Genomic DNA, 22,547 nt, shown 5'->3' with positions numbered 1-22,547 from the left:
TCTATGCCAGCAGACAGATGACATATGGTCTTACGTGCACACACACACTTGGGATAAGCAGAGGAAGCTGGGAGCTGCCACATGCCAGAGTCAAGAACACGGCTGCCCTTGGGGGCCTGTTGTCCTCACCAGGGACTCTTCATCAGACAAACCCTCTAACCTTATGTCCTCATAAGAAGTTTTTTTTCCCCCGTCAGATTTTTTTTCTTTTCACCTTACCCACAATGTATGTCCTTAGGTTCCTCTCACAGGCCCAGTGTGACTTTAGTTTAATAAACAGACCATTAGTGGAAAACTGTCTCAAAATAGGTAAATCAGCAGATTATTAATGCATCTTATTGTTTAAGAATTTGGCCTTGCTTAAGGTCATGCTCAACTTCCTTAGTGATCAGGGAGATGCAAATCAAGACAACTTTAAGATATCATCTTACACATGTCAGAATGGCTAAAATCAAAAACACCAATGATAGCATTTGCTGGAGAGGCTGTGGAGGAAGGGGTACACTCATCCATTGCTGGTGGGAATGCAAACTTGTGCAACCACTCTGGAAAGCAGTGTGGCGGTTTCTCAGGAAATTCGGGATCAACCTACCCCTGGACCCAGCAATAGCACTCTTGGGAAAATACCCAAGAGATGCCCTATCATACAACAAAAGTATATGCATCTCCCTGATCACTAAGGAAGTTCATAGAAGCATTGTTTGTAATAGCCAGGACCTGGAAACATCCTAGATGCCCCTCAATGGAAGAATGGATGAAGAAAGTATGGAATATATACATATTAGAGTACTACTCAGCAGTAAAAAACAATGACTTCATGAACTTTGCATGCAAATGGACAGAAATAGAAAACACTATTCTGAGTGAGGTAAGCCAGACCCAAAAAGAGGAACATGGGATGTACTCACTTATATTTGGTTTTTAGCCATCAATAAAGGACATTGAGCCTATAATTCGTGATCCTAGAGAAGCTAAATAAGAAGGTGAACCCAAAGAAAAACATATAGGCATCCTCCTGAATATTAACCTTCATCAGGCGAGGAAAGGAGACAGAGACAGAGACCCACATTGGAGCACCGGAATGAAATCCCAAGGTCCAAATAAGGAGCAGAAGGATAGAGAGCACGAGCAAGGAACTCAGGACCGCAAGGAGTGCACCCACACACTGAGACAATGGGGATGTTCTATCGGGAACTCACCAAGGCCAGCTGGCCTGGGTCTGAAAAAGCATGGGATAAAACCCGACTCACTGAACATAGCGGACAATGAGGATTACTGAGAACTCAAGAACAATGGCACTGGGTTTTGATCCTACTGCACATACTGGCTTTGTGGGAGCCTAGGCAGTTTGGATGCTCACCTTACTAGACCTGGATGGAGGTGGGTGGTCCTTGGACTTCCCACAGGGCAGGGAACCCTGATTGCTCTTCGGGGGCTGACAGGGAGGGCGAGTTGATTGGGGGAGGGGGAGGGAAATGGGAGGCGGTTGTGGGGAGGAGGCAGAAATCTTTACTAAATAAATAAATTAATTAATTAACTAAAAAACAGAATTTGGCCTTGAAATAGATGTGCTCTCTGTCTCTGTGTGTATAGGTGGTGTGTGTGTGTGTGTGTGTGTGTGTGTGTGTGTGTGTGTGTGTGTAGGTGGGGTAAATTGAAAAGATCCTAGCCCAGGGAAGGCCCCCTGCCCCTGACTCAGTTATGCCTGGAGTTAGTGGCTGTTTCTGAATCTTCCAAGACACTGGAGGAATTTGGATTCATTACCCATTAGGCTCCATTTTTGGTGTGGAGGGAAGATAATATTGCCTGGTTAATAGTGGGGATGGTCTTTCTCCTAGCCTGGAGAGAGGGGAAAACAGGCACGTTTGTTGAGGGTCTCTTGAGAGCAAATTTGCAGGGCTCCTGGAAATTTCAGAGCTCTGAGAACCTAAACAAATGGGGAAGATGAGGGAATGCCTCCCTGCCTATGGGGAGAACTCGTCCACTTCACTGCCCTCTTGGTCACTGCTCATCCACTCACAGGAGCTCAAAGGACAGGCCCTGAGCCACATGCAGTATCAGGAGGATGATGGCTTCCCTGAAAGAAGGCTGCAGACACTTACAAAAGGCAATTAGAGAAAATGTTCCTCAACTTCGAGGTCCTGCATGATATAACCCCACCTCTCACCCCACCCATTTTGTGTTCTGCTACTCTGAAAGCTGAGGCCCTGCATGATATATCCCTGCCCCTCACTGTCCCCATTATGTTCGGCTACTCTGCTAAATGCTCCCTTGACTCCAGCCACAATGGCCATCTTGACTAGGCTGGCCTTGCTCCCACCTCAGGGTCTCTGTGCTTGCCGCGTTGCCGGCCGCCTGCCTAGAACACCACTCCATCTGCCTCTGTCTAATCTCGTTCTCCGTTCACTTTTGTAAATAAAGCAGTCTATGTGTGGTGCTGGGGCTCCAGTGTGGGAATACAGGGGAGGTGTAAATGTTCTCCACATCTGAGCAACAGCTCCAGACCTCTATTCGCGTTCATTAAAGTATGCATCAGCAGGTAAAGTCAGCCACATCTTGACTGCCGCCGCCATCAGAGGACAAAAGTAGACCTGTGCTTTACAGTGTCCCCAGACCAGCTGAACGCAAATACTCAGCAAAGACTTTTGGTAAGTAAATGGGACAAGGGATATGTGGTGAGAGCAGGGCTTATTCTGAGGTGAGCAGGGAAGGCTTCTGGGAGAAAGTGACATCTGTCTAGGCTAGTTAGATAGGCTTCAGGACAAGTAGAGTAGCTGCAGAACAACTCAGGGTGCTGGGCCAGTGCCCTGAAAGGTTGCAAAGGATGAGGAGGTGAGAAAGAGTTCCCAGGTCTGCCCTTCAACATAGAATCTGCTAGAATCTCACGGACAGAGCTCCGGAAAAATGGCAAGTGGAGGGCAATGCGTTGCTGCATTGTGCCACCTTGTGGTCACAGCCTTGAGATGCAGCACAGGAGCCCATGGCTGGCTCTAAGTCGGGCTGTGTAGCCCAGGCAAACCTTGCCCTTCACCCAGCAGGCAGATAATACTCTACTGCTGCAAGTTAATTCTTGGGTAAAATCACCTCCTGGGATAACACTTCTTGTTTAAAGTTTGAGCACCTATCATAACAGCACGTATGGGGCATTCAACAGTCTGGTGACAACAATTCATTTAATCCTCACAGTCCTGTGACTACAGTGCCCCCCCCCCCCCCCCCCATGTCACAGAGGAAGGTGATGCCTGGAGAGCTCACACTGAGGTGGCAGGATGAGGAAATGGTGAATGGAATTCAGGCCAGGCAGTTGGCTTTGTATCTGCACTTTCTGCAATGCCACACCGAGAGCGACAGAACCAGGCCTGGGGAGCTACATGGAAGGATGGATCGGCAGTTGAGGCACCATGGAACAAGTCCCTGAACATCTCCCAGGAGCCTGGAGCCAGAGGAGCTGCCGAGAAAGTCCGAATAACTCCAAAGCTGGGGATGGTGCCTGATACAGCCTGGAACCTCCAAAGCACCTTGGGGCAGGGTGCCAGGAATGTCATTGTGCCAGGTTTACTCTGCCAGCCCTGTGCAGGGGAATCTTGTATTGGACCCGAGCGTGGTTGTGTCTCAGTCTTGTTTCCCATTTATGGTTCTGAGCCTCAGTCTGGCTTGTAAAGGTCAGCACATCCCCCACCCGGGAGGGCACTCACTCACCAGGCTGCCGACAGCAGATCCGGAGGGCCTGGTGGGGCCATGCTGCAGCCGTCCCCATCTGCCTCTAAGCGTACTGAGAGGGGCCGCCCTCAGCCTTCCCCAGCCTTCCCAGCACCCAGGAGTCAGGGGACTGTCTCGGAGTTCCTCTGTCTTCATCTGAAGACCCCCACTACCCACAGAGAATGTTAGCTTAGCTGAGTCTCTAATACAGTTGAAACCCAAGCAACTGAAGACAGATGCTGGATTAGCTGACTACCAGAGGAAGCTGGCGAGGCCGCCTCAGACTCAAGACTGGGTAAACTGGCCCACCCTATGCCATTCATACTTTCCCGCCCAGTACAGATGGGACCGGCCTCTGGGAAGATGTGAACGCTGCTGCCCTGGGCCTCTGAGACCAGGGTATGAACTTCTGGGCTTCCTTGGAAATCTCACACCACTGCCCCCCGAGGCCCGCAGTAGCCATGCCATGAGATAAGTTGTTATATATGTGTACCAGAGAGGATCATGGGCTACCACCAGCTCTGACCCCAGTGTGGAAGGCTTCCTGGAAGAAAGGGGCAGGCTGGTTCACAAATGACTCCACACAGAGGCATTTCTTCAGAGAAATCCAAGTCCCTCCTGGCAGATGGCTGCACAGGGCAGACAGTTACCACATTCTCTGTTAGCGACAGCTCCCTTAGACCTAGGGAAGGACAGTGCCCTTCCCTCTGTGGCTAGCCTTTCCCTTTGGGCAGGGGCGGTGTACTCTGAGAAAGGGCAGCTCTGTGGTGACCGGGCCTCGGTCCCAGGGCCTGGGCTTAGAAGCTAGCTTCACCTACTATCCTGGGGTACTACCAAGCGCCACTGATGTGGAGGCCACTGGACCCTTCTGTAGAAGACAGGGACAACTCTGCCCTGAGCCCCAGGGGCCTCTGTGAGGTATGGCTGAGGAGCTAGAGAAGGCAGAAGGCATTTTGTGCTCTTTTCTGTGATAACAACTTCTACAACCTTTCAGAACATGCTGTTCGCACTACAAGGGGACTATACTAAGAGGCCTGAACATTGGGGGGAATGAAAAAAGATGAGGTATGGTTTTCTGCTTGGCTGGTAGGGAAGGCTGGCATACTCTACCCCGTTTAAGCACCCAGAGGACCCTGTCACTCTCAGGAGCTTGGGACACGGGCCAAGGAAGGCAGGAATCAGGGTCATGGACCCGAGAAGCATCCCGCCTTCCTGGAAACAGCCACCATGCATACCCACAGCCCAGGGTCAGTCCCAAGACTGTGATTCATGGCGATTCCCACAGACTAAGTGCTGGGCTGATCAATGGATGACTGTGACAATCAGATTACTTGCCACCAGGCTAGTGATGAATGAAAACACCAGCCTAGGGATGGGGGAGGGGCGAAGGAGACCCTTCAGCTCTTCCGGAAGTCTCAGGGCCTGCTTCATCACCAGCACCTCAGAACATAAAGGGGTTTGTGAGGCGGCTGCATGCTAATGACCTGTGAGTACCCTCCTCAAGTCTTGCGGGGCAGGTGGTTTTCTTATTCTAGACTGAGGACTTCTGAAGTCAGGGAAGCCCTTGTCTCTTTCCCTGGTGTGTGTCCATGGCCCAGTGGGGTCAAGGGATGGGAGACAGACTCCTGTTACTGTGGCTTGCTAGAGACTCTGTCTTCCATCTGCCTGCCTTCATGGTCAGGATCTTTCCTTCTCTCCTTTCTCCATTCCCTTTCTTCCTTAGAGACAGGGTCTCGGTTTCTATGTATCTCAGGTTGGCCTGGAACTCAGGATCATCCTGCCTCACCCTCCCTAGAGCGGGGATATCAGCTGTACCACTTCATGGCGATGCTCGGGACTTTCCTTTGTCCCTAGATGTTCCAGCATCCTCTCTGCTTCCGTAGCTGCCTGCTAGCAACCACAATTCCATTTACACATCTGCTTCTTGGCTTTGGGCCAGTCATCCTATGGTCTATAAAAGCACTCTCCCTTCAAAGCAGACAGCCAGAGCTGAAGGGGGAAATGATTGAAGGATCCTACCTTGGACGGTGACCCTGGCGCTGCAGGACACTTGCCCCAAGGCGTTCTCAGCCAGGCAGGTGTAGGTGCCACGGTCCTCTGGCAGGGCATCCTGGATGTGGAGCTCAGCCATGCCAGCCTCACAGACGGAGTGAGCAAACTTGATGGGCTGCCCTGCAGAGGGAAGCACAGAAGGGCTCAGGCCAGGGAGCACCTGGTGGTGGGACACCAGCCCTGACCCCAGCAGGGACACTGTCATGGCACTGGAGCTGGCCCAAATCCATGGAGGATAAGACCGGACCTGGAAAGACTGGGTAGAGTCACTCTGGAAGAATTTGGCATGCAGGAGGGCAATGACAGACAGCTGGCATTTTGGGATAACCTCCATTCCACACACCTGGAAAGAATTCCGCAGGGCCTTTTGGTCCACAGCCCAGACTCAGGCAGAGTAGACCTCACTCGGTCTGAACATGTGGTCCCCAGCTCTTTTGAGACGTCTCCAGAAATAGAGATTCCATTTCCCATTAGAGATATTGATCAGAGAGCAACGCTGCAGCCCCACCCTAATGTTGCAATATGTTCATTTCCTCTGCGCAATAAACTACACTTTAGCATCCAAGGAAAAGATAAACATGCAGAATGAGAATGAGTGGTCCTAGAAGAAACCCTGTTTATATGCAGGTCTAAACAGGCATCGGGTTGTAAGCAGTTAGCATCAGCACCATCCTTACTCCTGCATGCTCGAAAATTGCATCATCCCATAATGGAAGCTTTATTTCTAGGGAAGCAGTCAGTCTTACTACTGAAGAGTCTGGCCTCTAAAGGAATGCGTTCAATCTGCTATACAGGCAGCAACTGTCACTTTGTTCACTTACGTCCCCCAGTCCTACTTTGCACTTCATAAAACTAAGGGTGAGGAGGGAAGGGAGGCAGGCAGTTTAGGAAGAAACAGCCCTCCCCACAGAGCAATGTGTTCTTCTGCACATAACAACACTTCATGTCTCCAGGACAGTTTTGCAGAGACTGCCGAGCAAGAGGGAGGAAAGAGAACTTTCCCAATCCATTGCACTCCAGAAAAGGTCTGAGAGGATGGACAGAAGGAAGGCAGGGGCTGAGACCGCCATTGGAAGGACTGAATATCCTTTGTTCTTCTTTTTGTAACAGTGACACCCCCAGAAACAGACAAGATCGCCTGACAAAACTGGGAGCATGGGGGTGGGGGGATAGGGAGGGCAGAAGGGGAAGACGGTGGGAGAGGGAGGGAGGAGAACTTGAGGGAATGGGATAGTTGAGATGGAGGAAGGACAGAGATGAGAGCAAAAAAAAAAAAAGAGATATTTTGATTGAGGGAGCCATTATGGGGCTAGTAAGAAACCTGGCACTAGAGAAATTCCCAGGAATCCACAGGATGACCCCAGCTAAGACCCTAAGCAATAGTGGAGAGGGTGCATGAACTGGCCTTGCCCTGTAGTCAGACTGATGACTATCTTAAATATCACCATAGAACCTTCATCCAGAAACTAATGGAAACAGAGGCAGAGACCTGCATCGGAGCACTGGACTGAGCTCCCAAAGTCCAGTTGAAGAGTGGGAGGAGTGAGAATATGAGCAAAGAGGTCAAGACCATGATGGGTACACCCACTGAAACAGTCTAGCTGAGCTAATGGGAGCTCACCAACACCAGTCGGACAGGGAAGGAACCAACATAGGTCCAAACTAGTCCCTCTGAATGTGGTTGACAGTTGCATGGCTGGGCCAGAGTGCAGGGATACTGGCAGTGGCACCAGGATTTATCACTAATGCATGTACTTGCTTTTTGGAACCTATTCTCTTTGGATGGATACCTTGCACAGCATAGATATAGTAGGGAGGGCCTTGTACCTTCCCCCAAAGCAATGTGCCTTACCCTCTCTGAGGAGTAGATGGGGGTGGGGGATAGGTAGAGGGAATGGGAGGAGGAGAGGGAGTGGGAACTGGGATTGGTATGTAAAATTTAAAAAGATAGTTTGTTTCCTTTAAAAAAAATAGCTCGAGTATCAAAAAAAAAAAAAAGCAATAATGATACCCCTAGAATCTGAGGTCACCAGCATGCTCCCTGACTGTCCTCAGCCTGTCTCCTCTGCCCCAACATTCGTGACAAGCACTGTAAGAGCTTGTCTTTTACTGATGTAGAATTCCTGACTCCTTTGGGTCCCACAAGCAGGGATGGAGCACCAGAAAGAAGCTGCTGGCTCAGAATACATCATGACTGAGAACTAAGAAACTCTCAATTTGGAGGGCTGGTCGGACTAGTTAGCAGCCAAGGAAGGTGAATTTAAGCACGATTGCCCTCTAGTGGGAAAAGTGTGGAAAGTCAAGACCTACCCCGCATTCAGTCGGCACAGCTAATAGCAAACCACCTGAACCCATGCTCCAAACCCCACCTGCAACCTGATATACCTAATATAATAATTAATGTGCTATATTAATTATTTAGAATATAACACAATTGCTACAATTTTATTGTAATATATTGCATTGACAGATACAATAGTATATAGTAATATGTATTAATTATAAGGTGTACTTATGTATATTATATATTAATTCTTTGAGAATTTCATACAATGTACTTTGGCCATAGTCTTCCCAGCTCCTCCCCCTCACTCCTACCAGTTCCATTCTCGTCCCAACCCACAACTTTGTGTTCTTTTTGTTTTGTTTTGTTTGACAAACCCATCAAGTCCAATCTTTGCTGTTCGTCTATTCTTGGGTACAGAGCATGTACAGATCTTATGTAGGCAACCATGGACTCTGAGAGTTCAAGAATGGAGCGGTCCTGTCATGTCCAGAGATACTGTTCCAGCAACCCTCCCCTACTTCTGCAGTAGAAGTAGAAGAGAAGAGTTTCTGTTAGCCACTGTTCAGTTTCTAAAAACTTCTCCTATGCGATTCGGTTTTATACATCTGGCAAACTAAGAACACTATTTAAGTACTATCTCTGTGTGTGTGTTTAAATAAAAAAGAATAAAATTTCATGACACGGGGAAATTGCATGAGCTTCTTATTTCAGTGCTCACAAACCTTATGCACACTGTCTGTTGTTTCTATGCTGCAACATGTAGTTGAACAGTTGTAGAGGAGTATGCCCTAAAAACCTGAAAGGACTTACAGACTGCCTCTCTGGAGGAAATACTCGTTGATCCTTTCTTAGCTCTGCCCATACTGATGGGGTCTTGAAAACAAAACAAAACAAAAGTCAAATAGCCTTCCTTAATTATGGAATTATAATTAGCATCATAGAATTGCTAGTTTTCATCCCGGATCCGCCTACCACCCAATAGAAGATCAAATTCTTTGGCCAAGTTCTGATGTGGTTTACCAGGTTATTCATTTGCATGTTCATTTATTGACTCAACAAATGCTTATGGATGATCTCTTAGGAGTCTAATCACAAGAAAAGAAACTGAAATTGCATGTGTATCTTTGGGCAGGCATCTCATTACCCACTTTGTATAGGTGAACTTAGTGAATCTGTAATAGTCACCTTGCCAGGTTGGATGAGCTAGGTCAGTGAGTAAGTAGCAGACCCAGTTCCCACAGCTTCTCCTTCTGTGCTTCTGAGGTACACATAGCTCAGAATGAGAAGCTAGAACTCGAGTCAGGAGGTCAATGGAGCTGGAACAGGGGGAACTCACCATTGAGTAGCCAAGTGATCCGGGGAACTGGGGTCCCTCGTACAGAGCACCGCAGCACAAAATCCTGGCCCTCGACAACAACACTGTCCTTCAGGACACTGGAGAATGAAGGGGCCATCTGTGCCAAGTCTGACCCTGTGAAGGCAAACAACACAAGGATCCTCTCAGACATAGCTCATCCACCTGGTGGTTGACCAGTTATCCCAAGCCTGGTAAGGCAGACACCCTATTGTCTTGGGCCCTGGGCTTCCTCAATTACTGGCTATGCCTCGCCTACCTCCATGCTTGGGGAGGAAAAACATCAGACACCTGCAGTCCACTCAGTACAGCTGACAGGGTGTCTTCCAGGGTTACAAAGCTCCCTAGTGCTAGGGCACACACACAGAGGGGCCTGCCTTCCATCCTTGTGACACAGGCCTCTCCCATCTACTGTTGACGTTGCTATCCTGAGCATCCTGGGAGTGCCTTCTCTCATCTTTCTGTATTCTAGGTTCTCTTCTTTATACATATCACCATCGATCCCATGGTCTCATTTCAAATTAATACCTTATTTGTAGAAACTATGGACACATAGTAGGGCATTTCCATTTAAAATGATTTTAATTAATCATTTCCCCCATTTTCAGGGCTAAATCAAATGGCAAAGATTCATATGTATTTTCCCAGTATGGCCTGGGCCCTGTTCTAGGTCAAAGGTCCAAAGTGACTGACGGCAATGCTGTACACACACTGTGGATGAACTTTCTGCTCTCGGAGAACCGCCTGTGTGTCTTTCAAAGTTCAAAGCCTTTCACACTGTAGATTGAGAAACACTTTAAAACTTGAGGACCTTAATGAAGAGCAACAGGTACAGATGATGCCTTCTAAACCATCCTGGATATGGTAGCGGAGTCACAGGCAACTCTGATTTCACAGCCACACTTTCTAGACTTTATGGTAGGCGGTGCATGAGCAGACACAAGACAGCAATGGTGCTTCTGATCTGGCCCGACATGGAGGAAGGGACCATCCACACCTTCTCTGACTCATCATCAGACTCCCTCACTACAGAGATGCTGTTCAGAGTCACTGACAAGATTGTGTTCCACCGACTTGAATTAGAAACACGGTATCTTTGATAAGGCAACCAATGCAAGGAGGGCGTTTGGCACAAGCCTTGCCTGCAGAACATTCACAGAGAGCATTTGCCACTTCTGTCAAATGGAAGCTGTGTGTGGAAACTCTGTTTGGAGGAAGTGGAGTTTAGTGTGAAAGAGTAGAGGGGTACAGGAAGAGCTCCCGAGAAGAGATGGGGGAAGAGGAAAGACGGGGTGGGGAGAGGCAGAGTCATCCATGCTGGCTAAGCTCTCTACGGAGGATGGAGGGGTTGAAGAGATGCGAGAGTAAAGGAAAGAGCCCTTCTGCAGTTATAGGATAGTGAGGGCTGGTGCGCATGCCAAATCACATGCACAGCAGAGACTGCGTCTTGGTAAAGTATTTGCCAAGAATGAATGGGACATTTGTAGTCTGGAGAGGTTGCAAGATAGTGGTTACCTTAAGAAGAGAGGGGAACGCAATGCACTTCTAGAAGGGGAGAGAAAAACAAAAAAACAAAAAAAAAAAACTTTGTAATCTACTCCGTTAAAGCAGAGAAAATGTCATCATAGAGACTCTAGGTTAAGCTTTCCAGAACTCTGGATATTAACCAAGGCGTGAGAAACCCAAACTGCATCCCTCCGAGCTCAGCTGGATCTTGGGAAGGACAGCAGGCTCTGTGGTCTTTCACCTCTCATTCCCTTCACCCCAGCTCTTGGCAGCTTTGAAAACCAGAAGCAACTATGGAACTTGTGAAAATGAACTGTTTGGCAGGAGTTGAGAGGGGGTCAGAGCTCCCGAGAACCACAGCCCCAAGAGAATCATCATCCCTGCCTGGTTCCAGCAGTTCCTTCGGCTCCACCTCCAGCACTGTCTGCTTTGACCTGACTCAGAGCTTGGTCTATGTGAACCACTTTATCCCCAAGGTATTTGTGAAAAAGCAATTATTTAACATCATTGCTACTGAGGCGGCAATATCAGCGGGGACTAGTAAGAGTCTGACCAATAAAAACTTACGAGGGAAAACTGGGAAAAGGCCCATGGCTATCAAACCCCGACATATTCTCAGCATACACAAAGCTCTGTGTCTGCTCAAGTCAGACCTGAGAGGCCCTGCTTTCATCTCTGACTGGTCTGGGGACTCCGTGCTAGCGGGGAATAACGGCTAAGTTGAGCTGTGAACTTTCAGCAGTAGAATGAAGATTTTCTTTTTTTTTTAAAAATATTTATTTATTTATTATGTATACAATAGTCTATCTGTAGTATGTCTGCAGGCCAGAAGAGGGCACCAGACCTCATTACAGATGGTTGTGAGCCATCATGTGGTTGCTGGGGATTGAACTCATGACCTTTGGAAGAGCAGGCAATGCTCTTAACCACTGAGCCATCTCTCCAGCCCCCAGAATGAAGATTTTCTTAAACACATGCAGAATCCCTCATCAAAGACTGGAAGACACACTGGTCCACGGCATTTCCTTAACTTTATCCGTACGCAACTGTTACTTCAGTCATCAAGATGATGAAATGGAGATGACGTTGGACACATGGTAAGTATTCTGGTGCTACCGATGTCCCCAAGGTGCCCATGAGTTGGGTCCTCAGCATTCTGGGCTATGGTGAACCCTATAGGTGGGGTCTAGTGGAAGGAAGTTCAGCCACTGGGGAGTGTCCTTTTGGGGGATATTGGAATTCTTCTCAGTCATCTTTTGCTTTACTCCCTGGTTTCTATGAGGTGGGGAGCCTCCTCCATCACATACTCCCTGGTAGGCTTTGTCACCACAGGACCAAAAGCAGCGGAGTTAGTCGACCATGGACCGTCAGCCAAAGAACCTTTGTCCCTTTAGGTCAATTATGTCAGGAATTTGATCACAGGACAGAAAGCTAACACAGCCAGACTTTGCAGGATAGGAGGAAACATTAAAGATCATACGTTTAATAAAGGACTTGTATCCCAAATATATAAAGAACTCTTAAAACTCTGCGACAACAAAAAATTGACCCAATTAAAAAAATGGGCAAAGGTGTTTCACTAGATTTTGGCAAAACACACACACACACACACACACACAACCAACAAACAACTAAAAAGCACATGACATATACTCAGAGTTAATCATTTGATGAAAGCAAGTCAGAATCCCAGAGAGACAGCTATAGACAAGTAAGATATGGAAGGTAACTGCTGGTGTGTGGAGAAACTGGAACACTTGTGCATTGCTGCTGGAGCAAAACGGTGATGCTACTGTAGAAAACGGTCCGCTGCTTCCTCAAAGGGAAACACAGCATCACGTCATGACTCAACAATTCCACAGGCATTAGAAAGCCTTGCACACAAGGGTCAGAGACAGCCCCATTCCTAGAAGAGCTAATGGCTGCTGAGGGAGGGAGAGACAGTTTCCTCTGGACAAGAACCTTCTGATCGATTTCTCAGTCCTAAGTAGTCATCCTTAAACACATATGCCTACAGGTAATACTAACTGGACTAAGTAAGTGTGTGTGTGTGCATGTGTGTGTACACAGTAATAATTATAAAAGAATATGTCATGAATTAGAGGAGTGATGGGGTACACGGGAGGAGTTGGAGCAGAAGAGGGTGAAGTATAAATGTGTAAATGCAGTGAACTCATGTAAGAAATCTTTAAAAATTAAAGTAAAAGCCGGGCGGTGGTGGCGCACGCCTTTAATCCCAGCACTCGGGAGGCAGAGGCAGGCGGATCTCTGGGAGTTCTAGGCCAGCCTGGTCTACAGAGCTAGTGCCAGGACAGACTCCAAAGCTACAGAGAAACCCTGTCTCGAAAAACAAAAAACAAAAAAAAAATTAAAGTAAAAAATGCCTAGAAAGCAGAAGCACACTGAACACACATCTTCTGATGACGAAACAAACACAACAAGTTCATGCAGACAATAGAATGTTATTTATTCCGCTATAAAGGTAATAAAGTGCTGGCTTCAACCAAGACAAAACTTGGAAACATTCTTCTAAGATAAAGAAATCGTTCACACGTTATAATTCCACTGATACAAAATGTTCAGAATAGACAAATCCATAGATACAGAAAATAGATAATGGGCACTGGGGCTGGAGCTGGGGCCAAGGGAACAAGGGATGATGGTACGGTTTTGGTGAAATTGTCTAAATTTAGATGGTGGCAATAGACATACAATTCTGTGAATGTGTTAAAATCAGTTGAATTCCAAACTTCCAAGGGTGACTTTTATGTTACATGAATTACGTCACAAATTGCCTACCACACAAACCAACAACAATAGCAACAAAATGATAGGGAGCTGGTAAGCAACAAGCTACCCCAAGATGGAAATTAAAAAAAAAATGTTTCCTCTAAGATGTAGACATATTCACAGCAGACAAAACCAGAGAAGAATCTAGGCTCTCCAGACATCCCGCTCACCTTTGGTAGCCCTGAAGACACACATCTACCCCATAGCAAGACGTGGAGCCTGGAACAACTGACAAAGCAAGAGCTCCCGACATCACTACCCACAGTTCCTTGTAAATAAATTCACCAGCACAGTAACATCTCAGTAAAGAGGCAAGCAAAGGAGCTGGAGAGATGGCTCAGCAGTCAGGAGCACTGGCAGCTCTTCCAGAGGACCAGGTTCAGTTCCCAGTACCTGTGGCAGATGGCTCACTGCATGTAAATCTAGCTCCTGAGGCTCCTGACACCCTCTTCTACTGAGTTATTTCCTGGGGAGACTTTCAGACATACCCAAAAGCAGACAGAGTAGTGTAGTGAATCCCTGTGCAGATGTCACTTACTTCCACTTTTCTAGACCAATATTGTTCTCTGAACATTCTTGCCTAGGCTTCCCAAATGTGAAGTATTTTTAGGGCGAATACAAGAAATCATATACGCTTCACTAGAGAATAAGTTAAGAATAAACATGGAGACGTTCATCACAACCTTAAATAGCGCCGTGTGTCTAATATCTTGTCAATGTCTACATTTTTCTGATCTCTCATAAAAACTTTTAAATATTGTTTCAGTCAGAATTGTACTAAGTCTACAAACTATCAATAGATATTATTTATAACTTAATTTAAATATTTTGTACCTTGTCTCTGTGTTTCTCTCCCTCCCTCTCTTCTTTTGTCCCCGCTTTCTACTTTCCTTATAATCCACTTGTTAAAATAACCTGGCAAAGGTTGTTGGTCCCATAGATCTCCCAACTTGGTGTATTCTACTTGGTGATTGTACTCCTGGGGTTTTCATTTAATAGATTTATCAATGGTTTGACATGGACCTAGGGCCCACAATCATGCATTATGTATTTAAAAGGGAAATTTTAAAAATTAAATTTACTTAGTGTGTGTGGATGTCTGTGTGCATGTGTATGCATGTATAATGCACAGGGCATAGCAAGGATGTGGAGTCAGGGAACAATGGTGGGAGTTGCTTCTCTCCTCCCACAGTGTGTGTCCCAGGGATTGAACTGAGGTCATCAGCCTTGGCAACAAGCTTCTTTTCCCACTGAGTCCTCTCACCAGCCCAAGGGAGAAATTTTATAGAAAACCAAATGGAAACGTAGACTGACTGACTGCCTCCCTCCCTCTTCTTTGTTCTGGGGTCAGAGATCAAAACCCAGAACTCATGCAAGCTACACACGCACTCTACAGCTGAGCTGCCTGTCCAGGACAATTCATCATGGCTTCTCTGTAACAGTGGAAAAACGACAACAACAGAAACAGTCAGCACAATGAGAAGATGCCAAAATTATCCATGTCCACTCTCACAATAGCAAATGGCTACTAAACATCATGCCTTCAAAAGTATTAAACAATATAGAAAGAGGTTTGCGTTACATGAGTAAATTAGGATTGAGAGCAGGACTCAGACAAGCACAAAGCTGATTTTGTTTAAAAGGCTTTAAAATATTTATTTTGGAGCCAGAAGATAATATATGGTTTAAATCCTGCACAATGAACACAGATTGCTTCTATAAACAGACGCTAAACAAGCATAAAGGCGTGGCACCCATGGCCTGTTGGTTCTTTAAGCCTGTGTATTAAGCCTGTGAATGCTCTATCTCTGTGGTTAGAGCTGAGTCACGGCACTGCTCTGACAGCCGAGGAACCTAAAAGAGTATAGCTGTAAACTGGCCTTGGCAGGGACCGGGGAATGTCTGTGTTGAGGGGACTCTGCGGTGACCATCTGATTAAGAATGGGGGGTGTGAGCAGTGACTTTTCCCTTGGCCTGTAAGTGAGGGTGACAGCTGCCAACTAGGGTGTGGAGCTGTAGGACCTGAACTGCCTGAGGCATGCAATGATCTATGAGAGTCACCACACCAAGAATCCACCTTGAGATGTACTCACGGTCCACCAGGAGGGTCCAACTGCAGGACACATGGCCAAGGCTATTGGATGCTGTGCAGCTGTATCGCCCACTGTCCCTCATCCGGGCTCTCCGCAGGCAGAGGTAATGGGATGCCCCATCTTCATAAATCTCAATGCCGCCTTCTCGTCTCCTCACAGGGATGCCTTCCAGGAACCAGGCCACTTCAGGCTTTGGTATCCCTGAAACTACAGGGCCATGCGTGGAACATGTGCCCTCAGGGAGCACTGCATGCTTCTAGGGTGGGGTGGGGAGAGACTGACAGGAGGAAGAACTCAGGCTGCGCAGGAACTGATTCCCTACTTCCAAGTTTGCCTCTTTTCCTGGGATCCTGCACTCACTGAGTAAATGTCCTGTGAGAAACAGGGTCTTGAGGTGGGGGACAGCAGGTGGGGGTAATGAGCCAGTTCTCCAGGGGAGACAGGGACAGGAAAAGAAGGACAAAGAAGAAGGGGCTTGCAGTGTGTTTGTGGTGATGGATATGCCAAGTTAGAGCACAGGACCAATGCTCTATTCCATAAGGAGTAATGGGCCACTCTGAGGGTTTTAGAGACTGAGCACTTCCTAAAGAGAAGACCCAGAAAAGTAACATCCCAAGAGACTAGTTTAAGGTGATGCACAGACACAGAGGCGCAAACTGATGTGCTGAAGGAAGGGAGTGGCCGTCCAGGGGCTACATTTTGGGAGCCAGCACCAAAGCTTCTCTACTCACCCTCACAGACGAACTTGACTGTCTGATCTTCGGTGACTTCTCGGCTTTGGGGCTGACTCTCAAATCTGGGGAATGATGACTCCCTGTGGCTCTCTAGGGGGATGTTCCTGGTGACAAGCTTCCCAATTGGGCCTCCCGGGCCAAACTGTCTGCTAGGGAGCATGGCTTGCTGAGGGACAGCCAGGCTTTTCCTCTCTTCCCCTGAAGGAGAGAAGGCCCTGAGGCCTGGCACTCTGGCTTCTGGCTGGACTTTGGTAGCCTGCAGGGTGATTGTGCTGGATGTCTTCTGCAAGACTGAGGACTGCAGGGCCTTTCTGGGAGCCTCCTCACACAGTTTCAGCTTGGGCTCCTGCGGGGACTTCAGGTGGCTGTTTGTGGTCCAGGCTGCGGAGACACTCCTCTGGGGGCTTGAGCAGTTCTTACTTTCGGCCACAGTCTCTGGGTCCTTGGAGATTCCATTGGTCACCTCCTTCCTGGTGTCTGGACTAGGGGTCTTGGCTCCTCTCACAAATGACCTGTATAATGATGAGGGCCAGGAGGGGAGAGGGAAAAGGGACACGGTGGTCAACAGGGTTACTTGTAAATGTCACCATGGTACAGATGCCAAGTATCACAAAGCCCACAGATGAAGGCTAAAGCGAAGTATTACAGCTTGTTCCACATCCCACATCAGAGCTTAGGGGCCATCCTTGACCCTCCCTGTCCTTTGCTTCTACCCATAGCCCTATGCATTGATACATCTCTCTTCCCTGGGGCTCTGGAGCTCAAACCGATCATCTTCCCTTGCTCACAAAGGGAAGCTCTGATCCAATCCTAAGTAGCCATGGCAGTCAGCCTTTTAAAGACATAAATTGCATTGTATCACTTGAAGCTCAAGGAGGTTTCAGCTTCCCGTTCTATTAAGGATAAAGCCGAACATCACAGTGGCACCGAGTCCTACTGTCTCTTGCCGCACAAGCCACTACCACAGACCACCATGTTAGAGCCACGAGAGGGTTATTGGGGCCCCACAGGGAGCTTTCCTTAGGATGTGTCCTCCCGAGCTTTCATCACCTGCTTCTGCTACACTTCCCGGGTCTGAGTTCAAACGTGGACGTTTCAGAAAGGGCCTTCTCGACCCAGGAGTGAAATTGGTGTCCGTCTGTCCTTCTTTACAGAGAGCACAGCTGTCATTTCACAAGCAAGGCAGTGGAAGCTCTCCTCTACAGTGGGTGGTCTGTTCTCCCATGTCCTGACATCCACACTGTGCCTCACATCCACAAGGGAAGAAAGCAACCACAACTGTGTCCCAGAGGACCAGTGGATAGCAGGGAAGTTACCCTCAGTGGGGCTAGCTTTGGAAGACACTGAGGGGATACTGAGGCACCCAGTGCTCCGAGAATTTCCACACTGACAGCAAATTACCACAGGAGGAGAAAGCAAAGCACCCCAGATAAGGCGACCCCAAGCCAATCCTCGCTTCCTACACAATGCCTTGAAAATTCCGAGTATTTCCCCTGCTATTGCTGTGTGGGGTATTTTAAGATGAAAAAAAGTAACCATTATGAAGAAAAGACATACCTGGTGGCACTGTCCAAACCTGGAAGAGGGCAGAAAGACAGTGGATTACTTTCCACGCCAAGCAGAGACAATGCCAAGGTGACACTGTTTCCATTTACTAAAAAGCTCCCCTGCATGGGGCCTGGAGTGGGCTGAGCAATCTTTTTCACACTAGAATTATTTCCTGGCTTTTCCAACAGCAGCTGGGGCCTGAGGGCCTGGACTCCCTTCCTCCTCTCCAGCCAGAGGGAAGCATAATCAAGAAGGCAAACCAAGGAACAAACCCTCCAATGAAGGTGCCAAACGGATGCTTTCACAGTTACCTTCAGCCTTCAAGACCACACCCAACCCAAAAAAGTCCATTTTGGGCAGATAGATACTTTAGAAACATACAAAGTAAGTGACATTTTAGTCTTCCAGGAAGTATAAATATACTCTTTTCTTACCAAGTCTATCTCATGCTTTTTAAATTTTATCATGGACAATTCCAAAACATATCCCAGTAGAAAGGTGGACATTACAAGGCCTGAACGTCATCAGCATAGTAAGGAAAGAGCATCTTACCAGTCCTGTCAGCCTCCTTTTGTCTTATTCTGTTTGTTTGTTTTTGAATACTTTCAAACAACCCCAGCAGTGTATACTTTTGTCATCAAGTATATTAAGAGGGAGAAGTTGGAAATATAAGGGTTTGGAAAATCAAGGATGGGTGGCCCAACCTTGCTGCAGAGGACTGCCCCAGGTCCTGACTCATAGGGAGTGGGCAAGTCCAATCCTTGCATCAGGACTGGGGTTTCTTGTTTTAACTGTATCTGGTGGAACAGAAATACCAGTGTATGTGATACACAGAATGTGTCAGGGTGGTTCCGTGAAACCTGTTTCAGTTAAATATGTTTATATACACAAATTTCTGTGGACTGCAGAAACATTTAAATCAAAATAAAGAGATGTTAAGTAGATGATAGATAGGTAGATAGATAGATACATAGATAGACAGATAGATTGATAGACAGACAGAGCAAGAAGGCATAGTTTCTCAGGAAAGGAAGGAGATACAAAAGGGAAAACTCATAGGCAGAAGTGGGGAAGAGAGGAGGAGGAAGATGTTGAGGTCACTTCCCCTTCTGATTTCAGTAACCAGTGAGATCTGTGAGCACTGAAGTTTGCCAGACTCCTCCCAATGCACATGCTCAAGTTTCCCCAGGCTGAACTTGGAAAAGGCAAGAGAATCATAAGCGGGCTATTCAGAGAGGCTGACACGGAAGAACTGACATGCACTGAGGATGAAAGCGAGGAGGGAAGCTATTGCTGACAAGTTCAGTCTGGTGAGGAGGATCCTGGGTATAAAAAGTTACGTTGAGGGAGGATCTTTTCAGGTCTAAGAAACTCAGGATAAATGGCCCAGGTGCCTACTAGCACACCAAAGTGCATACTGGCCCCCAGGTTCACTCAGCACCTCTCAGCTCCGCTCCACACACCCTGGCCCTATCCTAAATCTCTGGAGCTCATGAGCTTCCCTTCCCCTAGCTTCTCATTCCTATACAACCCTGCCGTTTTGACCATGCACCCTCTTGGTCGTCTCATTAACTCCTTCTGTCTTCTCTTCCACTCTCACTTTCCCCATCTCATGGCCTGGTTTCATCTGCTGCTCATGCTCAGCTTACTACTTTCTCTCTCCACTCTAGACTTTTCCAGATGCCTCGGGCCGTATTCTCCCTCATATCTACAATGAAAACCTGCTGTAGGAAGTATTACAGCTTGTATTTACCCACCTACTGGAGTGTGGTCTCTTATACTATTTACGGGAAAGCCGAACATGCAGGTGTGCGCCCCTTCTCGCTCTTTCCCCTCGCTCTGTTCCTGCTGGCTGCTCTTTTGGATCGCGTGATTCAACCGGTCAAGCGGAGGATTCTGATTTGTGAGTTTACCCCTTAATAAATGACTATCGATTTCTTGATTCTGAGCTAGTGTGGGATTTCTTTTAAGCGTCCAACTGCCATAACAAAAACCCCCTCAACCATGCCATGGAGCGGTCACGTTGCCAGAGTTTACACACATCTGATTTGAGGGACACATGGACCGGTTAGAGCTCAGGCAGGAATGACAGCAGAGCATCGGCAGCACCTCCTTCCCCAACAGTCAGAGATATGAAAAGCTACCTGAGTTAGGAAAAGGACAGAAGACACAGGAGCAGGGCCGAGTTCAGGACACAGATGAAGGAGATAGACAGCTCAGAGCATCTTCCTCTGGGCCTGGTCTGTGCTGCTAGCCCATCCCTTTTCCTCTAAAGACGCACAGTTGTCTAAGTCTGTCACACGAACATCCACAAGAGAGATAAGGAAGAGCTTCCTCTAGGAGGGTCCCTCTGCATCAGCCACCCACCCGATACCTGGGATGGAGAGCTCGGCTGACATGGAGGCTTTCCCTGACCCATTCACCGCCATGCACGTGTATGTGCCCAGGTCATCCTGAGTGACCTCATGGATTTCCAGGATCTGCATACCATTCTTCTCTGACATAGATAGGCGGGCACTTGGCTGCAATGGGACATTTCCCTATAAGTAGCAAGAGGGGAACTTGGTTACAGGAGCCTGCTCTCTTTTTGACCCAGTTATCCTGCCTTCCGCCCTTCCTACGGGGTGGACACCAGGGCTTGATTGATGGTTGGTGTGGAAGGGCCCCACCCACCATGCATGGGTCAGGCTGTCCAGGGGTAGGTGGTCCTGGTGTGTATGAAACACCGAACTAAACAAGCTAGAAAGAGCAAGGCAGTTATCAGCGTTCTGCCATGACTTATGCCTCGGCTCCTGTCTCCAGGTTCCTGCTCTGATTTCTTTCAGTGACGTGGAAGCCAAAGTCAAATAAAATCTTCACCTTGCTTTTGGTCACGGTGTTTAACACAGCAACAAAAAAGACAACTAAGCCAACACCTACTTGAGCACTTAGGCTTGGAGCCAACGTGTGGAAACAGCCTCAAAAGACCTACGTTTCTCTGAAGGAGGGGATATGGGAAAGCTTTCTATACAGTCCCCCTTCAGCTTGTCTTTGCCGCCCTTTCTTTCTGAGGATGAGTTCGGAAGAACCAAGATTTAGGTAAAAGGAGTCCTGTCACTCATCTCACTCAAGATATCCTTCTCTGAAAAAAAATCTATTCTCTCCCTGGCCTTGACCCCACCTGCTTCTGACATCTGTTAATGTCCTGCTCCATCCCCATCTTTCTCAGCACCTGGCACGGCTAGCTTCTCTGCCTCTCGTTTACTTGGCCCAGCTCTGAACCGTTGATAAAGCACTTCCACATGGAAGTGAGCTAGAGCCACTAGCTCGTGGAGGCATTATTCTGACATCAGAGATAAGGAGACCGGGTTCCAAGAGTTAGGGGACTTGTCTAGCATCATGAGCCATAGAGCTGTTGCCTGAAAACCACCACCCCAATTCAGATTCTCTCTCTTGAGATGCCTGGTCTATCTTTACACAACGGCTTTACGCTGTTTTGTGAGTAGGAGGATAAGAAGACCAAGTAACAGCAGGGGAGCAATGGAATAGAAGTGTCCCTATCACACCTACGGAGAGCTTTGGGGAGATGCCTGGGACTGAAACAAAAAGAACTAACCAGAAAGCCAGATTCCCACTAGTCCCAGGGTTTTAAGATCTCTGACTTCCTGGCCAGGGTCAGAGTCTGGACAGACAAAACGTTACCTTGAGCCAGGTGACCTGCGGTGGAGGCCGGCCAGTGACCTTGCAGGAGAATCGCCCCATCTGCCCTTCTTTGACCACAGCTCGGCCCAACTTCGTGGCAAACTTTGGTGGGCACTCGCCCCAGATGCTAGGACGGGTCTCCCCTGCTGGGGATGAAAATCTGTCCCCGGAAAGAAATCAGCAGAAAATCCAGACTTAGGGTAGCAATTAGATTCTCCCTTTCCTTCCTAAGTTGATAAAATTGTGGCTAGAAACCATTCAAGGGTTGTTTTCCCAACTCTGTGCCTCTAACGTGTCCTCTTGTCTCCTCGGGTAATCGGTGTCACTAGAATATATCACCTCTACCACATGGAAATACAGCCATGTGGCATTTACTAGTCTCCCTCAAACCTGAGTTCTATTGAGGTTCCTCTGCTTGGGCCCAGCATTCTGTCTAGGTGCAGAAGCTCCAGGAGATGGAGCTGCACAACAGAAGAAGCTCCTCGAAGAGAACATGAGAGCTCTAGTTTGTTCAAGAACATCGGCACTGAATGCCCCTTTGTTGAGCAATAAGGTTGGGTGAGCCACTGAGACCTGGGACTTGTCTGTGACGGCAGCTATTATTAATGCTTCTTCTGAGTTTACGCATCTGAATTTCATATCCATTACTATCTCGATTGTTAGAATCCTCTGAAGGCCATAGACACAGTCTTGCACTTCCTTAGTATTCAGCAGCTGGGCCAAAGGCCCAGAGGCTGCTGGGTCAGAATGATATCCAATGTCCCTCGAGGATACACAAGACTCCTGCACTAGACCTATGTCAG

General features: G+C 47.8%; 1 protein-coding gene across 1 annotated transcript in view; it reads right to left on the bottom strand.

Annotated features, from left to right (window-relative positions):
• The window catches only part of Mylk (myosin light chain kinase), a 253,252-nt gene that overhangs the window by 103,229 nt on the left and 127,476 nt on the right, over nucleotides 1–22,547 (bottom strand). Inside the window, exons 5-11 of the mRNA XM_041673002.1 lie at nucleotides 21,745–21,904; nucleotides 20,438–20,603; nucleotides 18,073–18,091; nucleotides 16,513–17,027; nucleotides 15,782–15,988; nucleotides 9,375–9,509; nucleotides 5,719–5,871 (exon numbers count right to left, since the gene is read on the bottom strand). Coding sequence (XP_041528936.1) covers nucleotides 5,719–5,871; nucleotides 9,375–9,509; nucleotides 15,782–15,988; nucleotides 16,513–17,027; nucleotides 18,073–18,091; nucleotides 20,438–20,603; nucleotides 21,745–21,904 — 1,355 coding nt within the window. The remainder of the gene's footprint in view (nucleotides 1–5,718; nucleotides 5,872–9,374; nucleotides 9,510–15,781; nucleotides 15,989–16,512; nucleotides 17,028–18,072; nucleotides 18,092–20,437; nucleotides 20,604–21,744; nucleotides 21,905–22,547) is intronic.

Source organism: Microtus oregoni, unplaced genomic scaffold, assembly GCF_018167655.1.
Source record: "Microtus oregoni isolate MIOR12 unplaced genomic scaffold, Mior012 000023F_ref0000262, whole genome shotgun sequence".
In the NCBI taxonomy this organism is placed as follows: domain Eukaryota; kingdom Metazoa; phylum Chordata; class Mammalia; order Rodentia; family Cricetidae; genus Microtus; species Microtus oregoni.
Note: the sequence above shows the minus strand (reverse complement) of the source record. Positions and strands in the feature narration are given on the sequence as shown.